Raw genomic sequence first — 17,255 nt, forward strand, 5'->3', positions numbered from 1 at the left:
TGAAATACCAAATGTTTTCAGCTGAAAAAGTGATGAATATCAAAGTTGTATAACTCATCAAGATCTAAAACTTTTATTTTGGTCATTTCTTCATCTGACAAAGTGATACTAAACATTATTCACAAATCAACATGTCTCTCGTATAGTTTATGAAACTATGAGTGACATGTGGATTTGTGAACAATGTTTACTAACACTTTGTTAAATGAAGAAATGATCAAAATAAAAGTTATAGATAGTGATAAGTTAAACAACTTTTATGTTCATGACTTTTCCAATTGAAATCATTTAAGGTTTTAAAATCTTGTTTGAAGTTGTCATTTATTAAAATTCTAAATTTGAACTGTTCAAATTTAGTCAAATGAAAAGATGATCAAAATAAAAGTTATAGATAGTAATGTGTTCAACAACTTTTATGTTCATGACTTTCTTATTTGAAATCATTTAAGGTTTCAAAATCTTGTTTGAAGTTGTTATTTATTGAAATTCAAAACTTAAACTTTTCAAATTTTGTTAAATGAAAAGTTGACCAAAATATAAGTTGTACATCTTGATGAGTTCTATAACTTTGATGTTTATAAAATTTTTATTTGAGATCATTTAGTGTCCTAAAATTCTATTAGTTATTTTGAAATTCAAATTTTTAAATATTATTTTTGTAAAGAAGAAAATATAAAATTATATCTCTATATATAATAAAATTGTTTATACATACATATATTTATATATATAGAATAATAAAAAACTAATATATAAATTTATATTGTGTTCTTTATATATGAATGAATTATAGAATTATTAATTAAAATATATTAAAAATATTTGTAGGGTCGGCTAACTCAGAAACCGCCCCTAAAAATCGATTTGTAGGGGTGGCTAGCTCAGGAGTCGCCCCTACAAATGCCCTCTAAGTATATAAGCCAGAGCCCGTGGGTGGCTAACTCAGAGGCACGATTCTTCCTTTCAGACGCCGTCAGGCTGCTGAACCTGCCGCCGCCGCCACCGTGCGTGCTTACTCTCACCTCCACCGGCCCGTGTGCGCCTGGCCGCGTGCTTCCTCTCACCTCTGCTCCATTCGCCGCTGGGACCCGTTACAGAATCCTAGCCGTGGGCGGCTGATAACACCAGCCACCTCTACAAATTGATTTATAGCGGCAGCCTGAGAACCGCCCCTATAAATGTATGATTTGTAGCCACGCTTTGGTAGGGGCGACTGGCCAAACTATTCCTATAAATTATCTGAAGCCGCCCCTATAAAAAAGTTTATGTAGTAGTGCTCACTTCAATTTGGTGGACTTTATTACTTTTCTGCACACAAGTATTTCGTCTTAAGATCACCCAAGTCTTGCTCAACAATCTCCGTTTTTTTCTTTCTTGAAGGAGTCTTGCATTGCTCAATCTTTAGCTACTAGTACTCTCGCGTGTTTCCTTTAGTTTTACAGCTACTTGATCTCTTTGAGCAGCTAGCTGATGTATATAGTACACACATCTCTTTCTTCACATCGCTTTCGAAGTAGGTATGTAGCGATCGCAATCGACTATGTATAATTAATTACCTTTGTACCTGTTGTCAATGGCAGTTGTTGTCAATGTCAGTTTGAAGTAGTATCAAGGCAACGTATTAGGGGCAAACCAATCAACCTGTACAAACTTAAAAACTACCGATGAGGACCACTAGATGCTAATCCAATAGATGGGGTAAGAGGTGGATTTTTTTTACGCTTAAGCCCCCACCCATTGGCCTTTTTTTTGCGCTTAAGCCCCCTCATCTCATTCATTATATTTAATCAACATCTCGTGGTTCTAATTGGTAGTTTTCAAATTTACGCAGGTTGATTGACATGCACTACTTTGTATACTTGTCAACCTCGAGAGAGGCATGCGAAGCAAGTTGGTGATTTGTATGTGTTGCATCGCTGGACGCTATCGTGGCAACAATCAAATGCCAAATCAGTTGATGCGATTTGTCTATGTGCAGTGGAATTTTTTTGTATATATCTTACTACTGTCTGTCCAAAATAAACTAAATTCTAGAGTTATCTTAAGCTAAACTATTTTAAGTTTGATTAAATTTATAAAAAAGTATAAAATTAGTATTACTAGATACATCATAAAATATATTGTCATAATTTACTTATTTGTTGCCATAGACAATATTACTCTTTCTTATAAAGTTGGTCAACCTTAAGATAATTTGACTTTAATTAGGTGATTCTAAGAGAACTGATTTATTTTTGGGACTGAGGTCCCACTCTGTTGGAAATTTCCTAGTGGTGTATCACTGCTGACTTGTGGTGGCCCCCTCCTTTTTTCTTCTTTAGTATAAGGACTGACTTGTACTCCATATATTCTTGTGGTACGTAGGTACTACCTATATTGCCACTTTAATAGTTGACCAATACTTTAATAATGTACGATATGTAAATGTCACTTTAATTGATGTAATGTACTACGTGCATCATTGCTGTATACCAACTACATGGTTCTGGACGTGCTAAGGAACAGTCGCCAAAAAAGAAAAGAGAGAGACTACAGGGTCCAGGAAACCCAACATAAATGGAAGCAAGCTTTGTATCACTCCGTTTTGTACGTAGCCACGATGCGCTAGGGGAACTATATAAGGTTTAGACTGAACAATTACATGGAGCATGCATGGATTAACAGTTGGTCAATATTCAAAGTGGCTGCTGGCTACTACTGCAGGTAGGAACGTAGAACTAAAAAAAAAAATCACTGCCGTCGCTATCGCTATACAGTGGTATGAACCTGCTGAGTGGGCTGGAGACGACAATCAGACAAAGGCTTCGTTCGGCTACCATAAGTCGACTTATCAGCCATGGTATAATATTTTTCTCTATCAATAAATTAGCTGTATAAATTAGCACAAATGGCTTATAGACGAGCCGAACGGAGCCACGGATGCAAACGAGAGACGACGCGCGCACGCTGCTGCGCTGCTAGTCAAACTTTCAACAGCTCTGTTACCGATCGACCGCATATGTTTCCTCTGTGTGTCCACGTGTGCATGATGGTGATATATTGCTGATACTTTGATCCTTAGCTTAAAGACCATTTGTTTCCGGGTCATTCATTTGCTTCTCATCTCAGAGAACGAGCGAGCGAGCGAAATGGTGGCCAGCAGGTGCAGCACCGGCGGCGGCAGCCATGGTGGGCGACTCCTTTGGGTGCTGCTCGCGTGCTCGTGGGTGGCAGCGACGAGAGGCCAGCAAACAGCACGAACTGATCCAGCCGAAGGTACGTACGCACGTACGTGCAGCAACTGTCCATTAGCAGCTAGCCGTATGTGTACCATGCATGCACACAAGCACATGCGATGCGAATTTAGTTCATCATCCTCTAGGCCCAGTTTCGAACACGGAAATAGACCTCATATGCTAAGCTAGTACTTAGAGAAATCACATCTTCAACACAAATTTCTTGTGTAAGTGTGATACTACATGTTTACATGTATATGTTTTAATTTCTTTGGGCGCAAAATTTTCATCTGTGCACAAGCATATGCTACATGTATTATATTTCCGTGTGCGTGTAATTGTGCAGTGGTGGCACTGAACACGATCCTGGGGCGATGGGGGCTGAAGGCGTCGCCGGCGTGGGACATCAGCGGCGAGCCCTGCAGCGGGGTCGCCGTCGACACCACCAACGTCGACAACAACCCCAACATCAACCCGGCCATCAAGTGCGACTGCACCTACAACAACGCCACCGTTTGCCACATCACCAAACTGTAGGTTCCTCACTTCTGATCCTCTCCCTCCCAGAGCGCCGTTGCGTTGATCTGCCACCGCAGCTCGATCACCATCTGCTCGACGAAACGCCCAAGCGGGGCTTGATTATTACCTCTCGAAGCTGTCAAGATTATATTTCCCATATGTTTGGATAGAAAAGCATGCACAAAAGGAGTAGTTTTTACTCCTTTTATTTCACCCTATGAGATGAGGTCTTGTTTTGACATGTTCTTTGCTTCTGCAGGAAAGTGTATGCCTTGAATGTTGTCGGTCAGATACCAGCCGAGCTGCAGAACCTCACCTATCTCAATAACCTGTATGGCATCTGACTAATATATATTCTCAAAGTTTATTTTTTCCTGAATAAATCACTCTCAACAATTATTCACAATAATGCCCTATTTGCCTGCAAAGAATCAGTAACCATTAGTATTATTTATCTGGCTAATTGGTTTGATGATGTTTCAGGAACCTGATGCAGAATTATTTGACAGGTCCCGTCCCATCATTCATTGGGAAATTTCCCATGCAGTACTTGTAAGAATTATATTTCAAAATTTGATTGTGCCTCATTTATTAGCTACCACTTAATTTGTCTTAACCACATTTTTGTTTCTGAAAACATTGCAAGATCTCTAGCTATCAATCCGCTATCTGGAACACTTCCAAAGGAGCTTGGGAACCTTACCAATCTTATCTCATTGTAAGAGTTCCCTGATTATTGTATACTTTATCTACTAAGTTCTACATAAAACTTGTTAACCTTGCGTGGCTACTCGACATTGGACTATATTTAGTACTAGGTGAAATAAAGCACATCTTAAAATAATAAATATTGGCACATCAACATCGTTTCCCCCTTGTATTTGGTGTTTCAAATGTTTCAGATTGTTCATCAAACAAAAAAAGTATGACTTTTTTCTGTTCATAGCATCACATACATGTGCGTAATCGCATTCTGAACTACTCACTTTTTCTTTCAGGGGCATTAGTTTGAACAATTTTACTGGTGAACTTCCTTCTGAACTGGGCAACTTGACCAAACTGGAGCAAATGTAAAATGCATCTTTTGTATTTCCAAACTTCACTTCTGAATGAACTAAAAGTTTTGTCAACTGTCTTTGCAGATACATTGACAGCTCTGGCTTCAGCGGTCCATTCCCTTCGACATTCTCAAAGCTTAAGAACTTGAGGATCCTGTATGCTCAATACTGCAGCAACAAGTTATGTCCGATGTAATATCACACTCTTAGTGTAATATATTTTCTTGTGCGTGCAGCTGGGCATCGGACAATGATTTCACAGGAAAAATACCTGATTTCATCGGGAGCCTGACTCAGTTGGAAGTTCTGTAAGACTACTATTAATTGCTTCACATGATCATTTAGTACATTTTTTTATGAACCAAGGCTTCCTGGAAACTGTGCAATAGGACTTTGTGCATATGCTCTTTGCTTATTCATAAGCACAATAATTCTTTTCACTTTTCACTCCTAATAGAAATGTTACACATTTTCATGCGATCAGATCAAACTGGCTGATAAAAAAGTCATGATACTTCATGCTTAACGTTTATTATGTTCAAATGACAAATAATCTTTCAGCAGCCGGCTTATTAGGAACACAAATTTATGAACTTGTAGGAGGTTCCAAGGAAATTCTTTTGAAGGCCCAATCCCAAAAAGTATATCCAATCTAACCAAATTGACGGACTTGTAAGTACTTCATTCATTGTTGCCCCTGTTCCTTTGATAGTTGACAAGGTCAATCTTGTCGCGGAAACTGATTTGTTAGACATCTTCATGTGCAGACGGATTGGTGATATTGTAAATGGGAGCTCTTCATTGTCCTTTATCAGTAACTTGACATCTTTGAATGTCCTGTATGTGACATACTTTTCACTGTAAATGTACAGTTTCATATCTTGGCAGTGTAGATGGTACTGACATTGGTTATCTTTCTACAGGATATTGAGGAACTGCAGGATATCTGATACTCTTGCAACAGCAAATTTTTCTAATCTAGCGGGATTGACCTTATTGTAAGTATTTCATTATATGCAATTGTACAAATGTCTGTTGCTGTTGCTTTTCTTTCACAAAATTTCAATTGGAGCATCTTTTCAAGTAATATTTCTGTCTCATGGCACAGGGACTTGAGCTTTAACAATCTCACAGGCCAAATTCCACAATCCATACTGAATTTGGACAAGCTTGGATTCTTGTAAGGGATTCTTTTAAGAGATCATCTTCATAATACAACTGAACTCCTAAGCTGATGCTTGTATGTTTTGCTTGTCACAAACATTAACAAATTCAGGTTTCTCGGAAACAATAGCCTTTCTGGGAGCCTGCCTGATGTTAAAAGCCCTTCACTAAACAATTTGTATGTCAGGAAATTTCAGTGTTGTCTAACATAATTTTATATTTTAATTACTGAAACTCTGTATTTATTTCATCTGTAATAATTTTTTTTATTTTTTCAGAGATTTTTCTTACAACCAGCTCTCTGGTAGCTTCCCTTCTTGGGCTATCCAGAATAATTTGCAATTGTAAGTTGAAAGTACAAATTTTTCCTTGAAGGACAAAAATTTAGATATGCTCAAGGTTGTATCACTCTGTTGTTTGACAAGTTTTTTTTTTTTTTAAAAAAAAAGGAATTTGGTGGCAAACAACTTCATTCTTGGTAGCAGCAACAACAGGTACTTTAAAATTTAGTTATGCCTTCTGAGAGTTTTTTTAGTTGAGAACGTTAAACTTCTTATTTTCTTCAAATGTGCAGCATTCTACCTTCAGGCCTAAACTGTCTCCAGCAAGATATTCCTTGTTTCCATGGTTCTCCAGAATGTATGTTTCTCACTCTTTACCATCTTCAGCAGTTGACACGGTCTCAGGGATTGCAATATAGTTAATATATATACTTCTTAATTGCAGATTCCTCCTTTGCGGTAGACTGTGGAAGTAACAGATCTATGAGGGGCTCAGATAATACTTTTTATGAAATCGATCCTACAAATATTGGAGCTGCATCATATTATGTTACTGGTCAAACAAGATGGGGTGTTAGCAATGTAGGAAAATTTAATGAGGCCCCAAATGGAAGTTACATAATATATAGTTCCCAGCGGTTTCAGAATGCACTGGATTCAGAACTATTCCAAACAGCAAGGATGTCCCCATCATCACTGCGGTACTATGGCATTGGACTTGAGAATGGAAATTACACTGTTGAGCTTCAGTTTGCAGAGTTTGCTTATCCAGAGTCACCCACCTGGCAAAGCACTGGAAGGAGAGTTTTTGACATATACATCCAGGTGCATATCGCCATATCCCATGCATCATAGATCAGGAGTTTTGATGTTTCCTAGACAAAAGACTTTGTTATCTTACTTGACATTTGTACAGGGTGGTCTGAAAGAAAAGAACTTTGACATAAGGAAGACGGCTGGTGGAAAATCTTATGTTGCAGTGTATAAGAAATACAATGCAACTGTGTCCAAAAACTTCCTTGAGATCCATCTGTTCTGGGCAGGCAAGGGCACTTGTTGCATTCCAACCCAAGGGTACTATGGACCCATGATCTCAGCATTAAGTGTGACACCAAGTACTGTCTAACCCAATCTATGAATAATAGCTTGAAATAAGTATCCTATTGGATGCTAATATATCAAACGTCCTTTTTTCAGATTTTACTCCTACTGTGCGAAATGGTGTTCCCAAAAAGAAAAGCAAAGCAGGGGCAATTGCTGGAATAGTAATTGGTGCTTCTGTTTTAGGACTAGCCGCCTTAGCTGGAATCTTTATGCTGGTACAGAAGCGAAGAAGAATAGCACAGCAACAAGAAGGTATCAAATACATTTATACAGTAATTTAGACATCGAATCTTACAATTGACTGATTCTGATTCTTTCTCAATTGGAATGAAACAAAATAAACAGAGCTTTACAACATGGTCGGAAGACCAAACGTCTTCAGTAATGCTGAACTAAAGTTAGCTACAGATAACTTCAGTTCTCAAAATATTCTTGGAGAAGGCGGGTATGGACCAGTTTATAAGGTTACTCCCTCACAATTTCTCTTGCAAATGCAGCTTTCTAATAAATTTTTGTAGAAGTTGGTAACGAATGCAGCTTTCTAGAAACATATATGGACAATCATATATATATATATTACTTTTTCTTTTTGCAGGGTAAGCTACCTGATGGGAGGATAATAGCTGTGAAGCAACTTTCTCAAACATCTCATCAGGGGAAAAGCCAGTTCGTAACAGAAGTGGCCACAATTTCTACTGTGCAACACCGCAATCTTGTGAAGCTATATGGTTGTTGCATTGACAGTAACACCCCCCTGCTGGTCTATGAGTATCATGAGAATGGAAGCCTTGATCGAGCACTCTTTGGTGTGCTCACTTTGACTCATCCCCATCACTACACGCCTTTAACCGCATTTGTAGTTATAATAAAAACAATATTTCTCAAAGATTTTGTTTTTGAATGTACAGGTGACAGTGGCTTGAGCCTTGACTGGCCAACACGCTTTGAGATCATTTTAGGTATTGCAAGAGGCCTAACCTATCTTCATGAGGAGTCCAGCGTGCGCATCGTGCATAGGGACATCAAGGCCAGCAATGTTTTACTTGACACCGACCTCACACCCAAGATCTCCGATTTTGGGCTTGCCAAGCTCTTTGATGAGAAGAAGACTCATGTCAGCACTAAAATTGCAGGCACATTGTAAGTGCATTTCACCTTTGCCCGTGCTGTGAATGTAGCTCTGAATCCTGATCTGACTAATTGAATCTCCGTATCCGTTGTCAAGTGGATACCTGGCGCCTGAGTATGCCATGAGAGGCCATCTGACTGAAAAGGCCGACGTTTTTGCCTTCGGGGTGGTGGCATTGGAGACTGTCGCAGGTCGATCAAACACTGACAGTTCCTTGGAGGAAGACAGGATCTATCTCTTTGAGTGGGTAAGCTGATCAAATATCCTTAAGCCCAAAGAAAACACCTCGGTTCCTTCTTGTAAACCTACTGATCGCTGAAGCATTCGACGATTTGCAGGCCTGGGAGCTGTACGAAAGGGACCAAGCACTCGGCATCTTGGACGCAAGGATCCAAGAATTCGACAGCGAAGAGGCACTGAGAGTCATCAGTGTCGCCCTCCTCTGCACGCAGGGTTCGCCTCACCAGCGGCCACCGATGTCGCGGGTCGTGAAAATGCTCACCGGAGACATCGAGGTGACCGAGGTGGTGACCAAGCCAAGCTACATCACTGAGTGGCAGCGCAGGGGTGGGAACACCAGCTACGTTACTAGCGACTACTCTGGCGACACGACCGGGGAGTTCAGCATGCAGAGGGAGACTATCGCGCCTCACACTCCGTCGCCGGCGATGACTGGAATCATCGAGGACGGACGGTGATTACACAGGCTGCTGCTGGATTAATTTGATCTGAACGGGAAATCTTTGAACATAGTCGAACCATGTTTGTGTGGTATATGTGGAAGACAAGTCGATTTGCTAGATTAGCATGTTAAGAAAAAAACAAAACTTGACCTGGTATATATTAGTATTTTGTTTGAATGAATGCAGAGCTCTGCCCCTTTTTAAAAAAAAATATATATTTTGTTTCCTTCATAAAACTAACAATACGCTGAGAATACTCTGCACCTTATATATAATGCAATGCTCTTCTTGTATGCTGGTGTTGGGCGTGTGCAATGCTAGTATTGTTTGGTTGATGGAAATCTAGTAATCTACGCACATATTTAACAACAATAGTTTATGGATATATATTGAGACGAGGGCAGATAGTTGTTTGTTGAGTGATTTTCAATCCCACAGCCGTAAACTTTTCATGTATGTTTTTATCTTAAAATTAGCAAATGCCCGTACGATTCATGTATGTTTTTATCTTAAAATTAGCAAATGCCCGTACGATGCAACAACGAGGCCAAAAAATACTATCAAATATTAATGAAAAACAAACATTAAATAAATATTCATTTTTCCCTTTCTATAAAATTTGAAAGCTATAATTTATTTTATGGTCACCATTACATCTATAATATAATTTAACATTCGCAATAATATAGCATGGCCTATTAAGTTTGTATCAAATTAAAAATACAACCTTGATATATCTTTTTTTCTCCTATTGTAAGACACAGATTTGTAACTTTAATTTTTCATACTAACCATGTGTTGGTGACATAGATATTAAGTTCTATGGCTTATTTTGAGGATCCATATCCATATCTCTATAAAGCTAATTCACATTAAGGGCCCTTTGGATTACAGGATTGGCAAATGAATTTTGTAGGATTCAACTTTCTAAAGGAAATTTTCCTGAACATCCCTTTGATTCACAGAAAAAGGAAAGGAAAGATTCCACGGCATTGCAATCTAACTCCATTTCATGGGAAAACAACCAAGAGCTCGGATCTCTTGGAATCGTCATAGAAGTGGCTTGATCTGTGACGAAAACAGAACGCCATAGAACTGTTTTGGCATGTGTGGCAGAGGGGCTGCCATGCTAGTGGGTGCTTCCGTTGGAAATATTTTCCACGTGTACATGCTATAGCCAGTTGCATTGGAGATAGTTCGGGTACATGTCACCTTCTTATTGCATAATGTGACAATTCTCTACTAGAACACGTGTCGTGTTGCAATTGGATCACGTGTCACTTCTTCATTGGACCACGTGTCGTATTTTTTTGGTCCACGTGTCCGTTTCTTATTTGACCACGTGTCATGATATTGTCCGTCCACGTGTCGTATTTTTATACGTATACGTGGCTTGACGATTTCCTTCCATGTGTTGGATTTTTAGTAGCCCACTTGTCGTGTCCTGGCCAATTCACATGTCATGCACTGGTTGGTCCACTTGTCGTATTTTTATTTGATCACGTGACCGGTCTTGGTTCTACCACATGCAGGACTAATTACATCAGAAAAGTAATTCAAGATCATCATTGTTGCATAGATTGACAACATAAATATTCAAGCTAACAATCAAATACCAATAATTAGCATTTCACACGTAAGTAGCAAGCAAGTGACAGAGTTTCACCACAATAAACCATCACATGAGTCCACACAACAGACCATAAATGTTCACCGCATCAAGCCACAGGAATTGAAGACTGAGAGTTAATTACCAGACGAGCTTAAGCGCATGACTTGCTCACAGAGCCTATTGTACTCCTCCTGTCGCTGTTTCTTGAATTCCTCAGACTCCCTTTCGGACTTTTTTGTCTTTCTCTTCAGTTCATCCACTAGTTTGACGAGGGCAACGGTACTTTCCTGTTCACCAGCAAGCTGCTCCCGAAGTGTCATCTCCACCAATATCTCTGCTCTGGTGGAGTTTCTCAGGATACCAACATTCTTCAAAAAAAAAGGTTTTTTCTGCTTGCCTAGGAGGGAGGCTTGCCCTAGTAGAGGTAGAGGACCTTGGAAACAACATCAGCACTAGTCATTGGTTGGGCCCGATCAGCAACAAGTTCTGCTTGCATATCTTCCATAGCTTCCTGTGAAATTCAATCAGTAAAACATTAGGTTACAGATAGTGGGAAAATGACTTCAATTGAAAACCTAAGAGATTAATTCATAACAAGTAATGCATTCGGCTTCCTCAGCCTACTACTGATAGAGATTACATAAGCACAATGCATATGTCTTTTGCAGCCTAATGCCGATAGAGATTATATAAGCACAATGTACAGGTACCATATTGATTGGTGTAAAATTGCAACTATAAAATTAAATGATGTTGCCACATTAGGCTCCTGTTGTGTTTCCTTTTTTTATGGCAATGGGTTCAGTAGATTTCAAGAAAAGCAAATGAGGGTACTTACAACTGCTGCTCTTGCAGCATTGCTCAAGCCCTTTTTCATACTAGTATGGAAGTCCTACAAGACTTCCACATCATTAACATCTTTATCAGGTCGACCATGTTGTTCAAGTCCTAGATCATCATGTTGTTCATCAAGTCCTTGATCGTGTTCTGCGGCCTTCCTCTTGTTCTCCTTCTGTTCACATTGCACATGAGTTTCTGTTTATATTTATACAAAGGCAAGAGTAACAATAAAAATACAACCATCACTTACAAATATTTGTAGCTGGACAACATAGGAGCGAGATCCTGTAGACTGGTGGTACTTCACTTTTGCACGGTTTCGCTTGTTCGTCTTAGATGTTTCCTATAGCTTCATTTGTGTTAGACTGTAGCACAAGTAGACCATAGCAAGACTAGACAGAAAATTGATGGGTTCACACTGAAAGGATCAAGATGCCCAAGATAGGGGTGAATTAGGCTAATTCTAAAATTCTTTGCAATAATTAAACCCTACACTTAGCCCACTTCACCCCTTGTGCCTAGAAAGTGATTCTAATGATCGACCGCACAAAAGTTTAGCACCCTAAGTTCTAATCCTACTCTAGCATGGTAATTGTAAGAATGTAAAGACAAGAATTGAATTGCTCAAAAGTAAATGCTCAAAGTAAAGAAAGGAGAAGGAACGCGGCGATGTTTTGCCGAGGTATTGGAGAGTCGCCACTCCCCTCTAGTCCTCGTTGGAGCACCCGCGCAAGGGTGTAGCTCTCCCTTGATCCACGCAAGGATCAAGTGCTCTCTACGGGTTGATTCTTCAACACTCCGTTGTGGTGAATCACCCACAACCGCTCATAACTTGAGTTGGGTCATCCACAAGCTCCGCCAAATGATCACCAAACTCCCAATCACCACCAAGCCGTCTAGGTGATGGCGATCACCAAGAGTAATAAGCAAGAACTCTCACTTGACCACAACAAGCCTAATGAGAAGGGTGGATGCATACTTGCTACTCTCTTTTCACTAATGATGCCTTAATCTTGGATTCTCAAATCTCAATCACCTCACTAGGCTCTTGCTCTTCTTGGCACTCTCAAGGGTGTTTCTTAGCTATTGAAATGGGCAAGAGTACTCCCTTGAATGAATAGAGGAAGTATTTATAGCCCCTCATTCAAAACGAACCGTTATGTGCTTGAGTCAGCACCCTGCGGGGTGGCCGAATGCTCCTATCAATTCTACCCGCCACAGAGACGTTAAGTTGTGACCGGACTCTGACCTACGTCTGGTCATGATAACTGCTCTCTGGACCCTTACTAATGTTGACTAGACTCTGGCACCCAGCATCCGGTCACATTGTTGTTCAGCGTCCGGTCAGAAACCAGAACCTGATTAGCGTCCGGTCAACACTGACCGGACGTGTCCGATTAGGATTCTCCCTCTCTAGAACCTTACTGGAGTTGACTAGACTCTAGCACCCAGCATCCGATCACATTTTACTCAGCGTCTAGTCGCATCCAGATGACTTCACTTGATCAAATGAATTGACCAGACTCTACGCCAGCGTTTGGTCACACCGGAACCAGCGTCCGATCAACATTTGACCCTCCATTCACTTCTTACTCGAAATCATGTGTGAATGAAGTTTTCTCCAATTGATCTTAGGGCTACTTAGGAGCTACCTAGTGCTCGATTTGATAAGTGTGCACCACACCTAACCCACTAGACTCACCTAGGTTAAGCTACTAGTTCATACCCCCTTAATAGTACGACCAAAGGAAAAACAAAGTCCTAAACTACTCTAAGTGTCTCTTTAACACCAAATGACACTTAGAACTAGTCCATCCTTAACCTTGTCATCCATCCTTTGAAAACCAAAATAATTTCCATCGTAGGGGCATGACAACCATGATTGCCCAATCAATTGCCATTACCATGACCTAACTTAATTGCCTCTGCAAAACACACGTTAGTCATAGTAATCTTGTATTATCATTAATCACCAAAACCAATCTAGGGGTCTAGATGCTTTCAATCTCCCCCTTTTTGGTGATTGATGACAATACAATCTCGAGTATGTGAAAGAGATGATGTTTTCAACATGCTTGGTTCATATAAGCTTTTGGCAATAAGAATAAAGAGGTTAGACAAGCTTATATGACCCAAGCCAACATGATGTACTCAATAGATATAAAATAAGTATGAGTATAAGAAATATAGCTCATTTGCATCAGAGTAAAACACGAAAGGCAAATGAGCATAACCAAGTGACATGACATATATAAAGATCAAAGTTGAGAGCACACATGTCACATATCACATAAATATCACTATCACATAAATATCACGATCACACGTATGTAGTTCAATGCATAAAAGCAAACATGAATGCATAATAATGTATCACACATAAAAAGCCAAATATAATAAATAAGCTCCCCCTAGATATATCGCTCCCCCTATATCTATCATACTCAATCCCTCTCCCCCTTTGGCTTCAAGCACCAAAACCTAAGGGTCTATCGGCGGGGAAGCAGTGGATGAGTCGAGGGCTGAGGTGCGATGAGCAATCTAGAACTAGGTAGCATCATCCTCTAATCTAGAGCTCTGAGCTGTCTAACCCTTTATTGCTGGAAGTGATGCTGAAGCGGTCTGAGTCTGCTCTGGAACTAGTGTGACCTATGACTCTTGCAGGTATGACTATAGCAGGTGGCTCTGATGATGCAATTGATGATGGGAGTGTCTCTATAGTCCCAGTGACTAGAGCAATGGTGGAAGGTCTAGGGACATAGATTTGGCGGTGTAGGCTGCCCTATCAACTCGCTGAAAGTAGCACCGAGGCTCCTAGAGACTAGGGTGTCTATCACAAGCATCGAGGAACTCTATGCCGGTGTGAAGCCCATAACAAGAGGTGTGAAGGAAGGACCCTAGGCTAGCACTGGTGAGGCAAACCACTAGAACACCTGCTCTGTAGGTGAAGCAAACATGGTAGTTGGCTGTCCCTGAATCTGAAGCCCACTGGGCTAAAAAACTGGAGTCATAGTAGTGGTGGCAGGCTGACTGAGCTGAGGTGTAAGCTATGGCGGTGAGCTCCAATGGCAGTAACGACATGCTGCATGAAACCAAGTAACTGCTACTAAATGAGGAGCTGCTGCTGCTGTATAGCCTGCTGCTGTCGCTAGAACTCGTCCTATTTGGCCTGAACCTATGCAAGTGTAGTTGCGGTCTCCTAGGCCTAGCGAGCCTTATCCTGCCTCATCCGCTCAAGAATAGCAAGTAGAGTGGGGTCTGTCTATGGTGACTGTGGTGGAGCTGAGCTAGAGCCACCGGCCTCACTATCATGTCATCGATGAGGCATCCGAGGGATATCCTGGTAGTCATCATCTGAACTATCGCTGGGGTCGCTCTCCACCATACCCTCCTACTGAGCATCAAGCTACTCCTACTCTGTCGCTGCAACGCCCCTAATAGTCTCATCCTGCTGGGCTGTAGACTCTAGCACCTCTGGGCGACGGTGCGGCTGGCTAGGTGTCCTTGCCCTGCTGTGATGGAGCATCTAGGTCATGTTATATGCAGGGAACTCGATAGTAGCACTAGAATACTCTGCCAACATCTCAGGAGGCCTCACTGTGACTACCCTATGAATCAGAAATGTGATCCAGTGAGCATACGATAGCTGTCTGTGATCTTTGAAACCCTCTACAAGTGTATCCTCCATCTCAAAAAGAATGAGATCCCATATATCAAATATTGTCTGCTGGATCAGGGAGTTCAGTAGACACAACTGAATGCAAGTCAATCCCTCGTGATATCCCATCCTCGGTAGCAGGGTCCTCCTCATGATAGCATCAAGCAGTCTAGTTGTAGGAGTAAGATCTCTGGGTGTCCTGCTCGACCCCTCACCGAATGGCTCTGTGAAGCAAGATCGGATGAGATCTGTGGGAGGCACAAGACTACCGTGAGGGCATCTAGGAGGCTCTGTGTGACCATAGCAAACCTCATGAAGGCGGATGGGTGACTCCTATAACCGGAGGATCTCTCTGACCCTAAAGCTCATCAGCCTATAGTCACGGCCTCTAAATACAAAGTGTATGAACCTATAAGCTAGGTCAATCCAAAGTGTACCGTAGAACTCATGGACCCAAGATGGTACATATCTGCCAGTCCGTCCTAGTAGGTCAGTCAATCCTGGCAAGTAAGAGAGATGAGGGTGGATCTGCTCTCCCACTGCTGCTACAATGGCCTCAATGGAACAAACCCTCTATGATCTGAAAGCCACACCACTGTTCAGATAAGCATTGTAGAAGTCCTCCTGCAGTGGTGTATAGAATCCCTCTGAAGCACGCACATCCTTCCTTGGTGGGAACCAGTCCTCAAACTGCACAAACCTGAGCTGCTGCACCTGCTTGGCCATGCACTACAAGGTTCTACCTCTAATGCCACGCCACATGATTGCAACACCACTAATTTGGTTGCCATAGGTGGGTCGTATTGCAACCTTTTCAAAAAATGGTTGCAATATGTGCCTATAATGCAACGGACTAAATTCGTTGCAATATGTGTGGTTTGTCGTTGAAACAGGCTTGTGCTACTGCAACCATTTAAGAATTATGTTGCAATTAGTTGGCATTATTGCAATGACATTTTTGAGTTGCAATAGTATTGGTTTTCATTGCAATTACTTGGTGTTATTGCAACTATATTGGATTTAGTTGCTTTTGCTTGTAACTATAACCACGGTTATTATGGGTTACAATAATGTTCTATGGTGTTGCAATTGCTAGGGTGGTTGTTGCAACAAGATTTCCGAATGGATGCAATAGCATGTTCCTATTGCCACGGTTTTCTAGGGTTGTAATAATTTTTTGTGGCGTTGCAATTGTTAAGTACTTATTGCAACTACAATCCTAAATGGTCACAATATCATGTTAATATTGCCACGGTTTTTTTGTGTTGCTATAGGCTACCGCTGATGCAACGGCCTAAAAGTGTTGCAATATACAAAATTAGTTGCAATATACAAAATGCTCCATGCATTAGACCACCCCTGATGCAACGGCCTAAATGTGTTGCAATATACCAAAAATGGTTGCAATAGACAAAATGCTCCACATATTTCTGAATAATATATTCTATTGACAAAAAAATGTTCCACAGAGGATTTGATCCCAGAAACTAAAGTACAAGCAAACACTCATCTACCACTAGGCTACTGAGGTGTGTTCGATATTAAGCCGCCTTTATATTACTTGTTTACATGATGAAGATGGCTAATTCACTTCATATGTCAACAAGGACGATAACCATCCGCATCTTCCATGACAATTTCAGAAAACAAAAAAATTGTCCAGCTTGCTGATATTTGTGCTTATGATAGAAAACAAACATGAGTATAACAGTTTAAAGACCAACTGCAGCTATTCATTATCCCGGACAATGAGATTGTTTTAAAAAAATCCAGAAAAAACATCACTGTTGTACAAAGGATAAGTATTTAAACAAAGAAATCATCTTCTAGGCTTTCTATTGCAACTGGTGCAACAACTCCATCGTCAATATAGGTGTTATCTTCGTCATCATCATCATCATCAAGTAAGACCACATCATCTGGTTCGAGAACTATTTCGCCATGCACCTGATTAATAACAGAGGCATCACCAGTTGTGCCTTCCTTGTCTGG

At 40.7% G+C, this 17,255-nt stretch overlaps 1 protein-coding gene across 2 annotated transcripts; it reads left to right on the forward strand.

Annotated features, from left to right (window-relative positions):
• Nucleotides 1-3,096: 3,096 nt before the first annotated feature.
• Nucleotides 3,097-9,334, forward strand: LOC136499040 (probable LRR receptor-like serine/threonine-protein kinase At1g56130). Of its 2 annotated transcripts, XM_066494744.1 has the most exons (24): nt 3,098-3,255; nt 3,562-3,748; nt 3,994-4,065; nt 4,218-4,286; nt 4,381-4,452; nt 4,733-4,804; nt 4,877-4,948; nt 5,029-5,100; nt 5,393-5,464; nt 5,560-5,631; nt 5,716-5,790; nt 5,901-5,972; nt 6,069-6,134; nt 6,235-6,300; nt 6,406-6,450; nt 6,531-6,595; nt 6,683-7,062; nt 7,154-7,352; nt 7,435-7,593; nt 7,687-7,805; nt 7,937-8,147; nt 8,250-8,481; nt 8,567-8,717; nt 8,809-9,334. In XM_066494744.1, exons 1-24 carry the CDS (start codon nt 3,129-3,131, stop codon nt 9,166-9,168), a joined length of 3,087 nt encoding a protein of 1,028 aa, XP_066350841.1. In that variant the 5' UTR covers nt 3,098-3,128; the 3' UTR covers nt 9,169-9,334. The 2 variants fall into 2 exon arrangements, with proteins under 2 accessions (XP_066350840.1, XP_066350841.1); XM_066494743.1 differs by having other exon boundaries at nt 3,097-3,255; nt 7,937-8,481.
• Nucleotides 9,335-17,255: the final 7,921 nt, after the last annotated feature.

The sequence above is a fragment of the Miscanthus floridulus genome, chromosome 13 (assembly GCF_019320115.1).
Source record: "Miscanthus floridulus cultivar M001 chromosome 13, ASM1932011v1, whole genome shotgun sequence".
NCBI classification, from domain to species: Eukaryota; Viridiplantae; Streptophyta; class Magnoliopsida; order Poales; family Poaceae; genus Miscanthus; species Miscanthus floridulus.

Excerpts from the sequence above, each read along its gene's own strand:
- LOC136499040 (XM_066494743.1), top strand. The coding sequence starts at position 3,129 with ATGGTGGCCAGCAGGTGCAGCACCGGCGGCGGCAGCCATGGTGGGCGA. Across the intron at positions 4,287-4,380 it reads AAATTTCCCATGCAGTACTT|ATCTCTAGCTATCAATCCGC; the intron begins GTAAGAATTATA and ends AAACATTGCAAG. Across the intron at positions 8,718-8,808 it reads GGATCTATCTCTTTGAGTGG|GCCTGGGAGCTGTACGAAAG; the intron begins GTAAGCTGATCA and ends GACGATTTGCAG.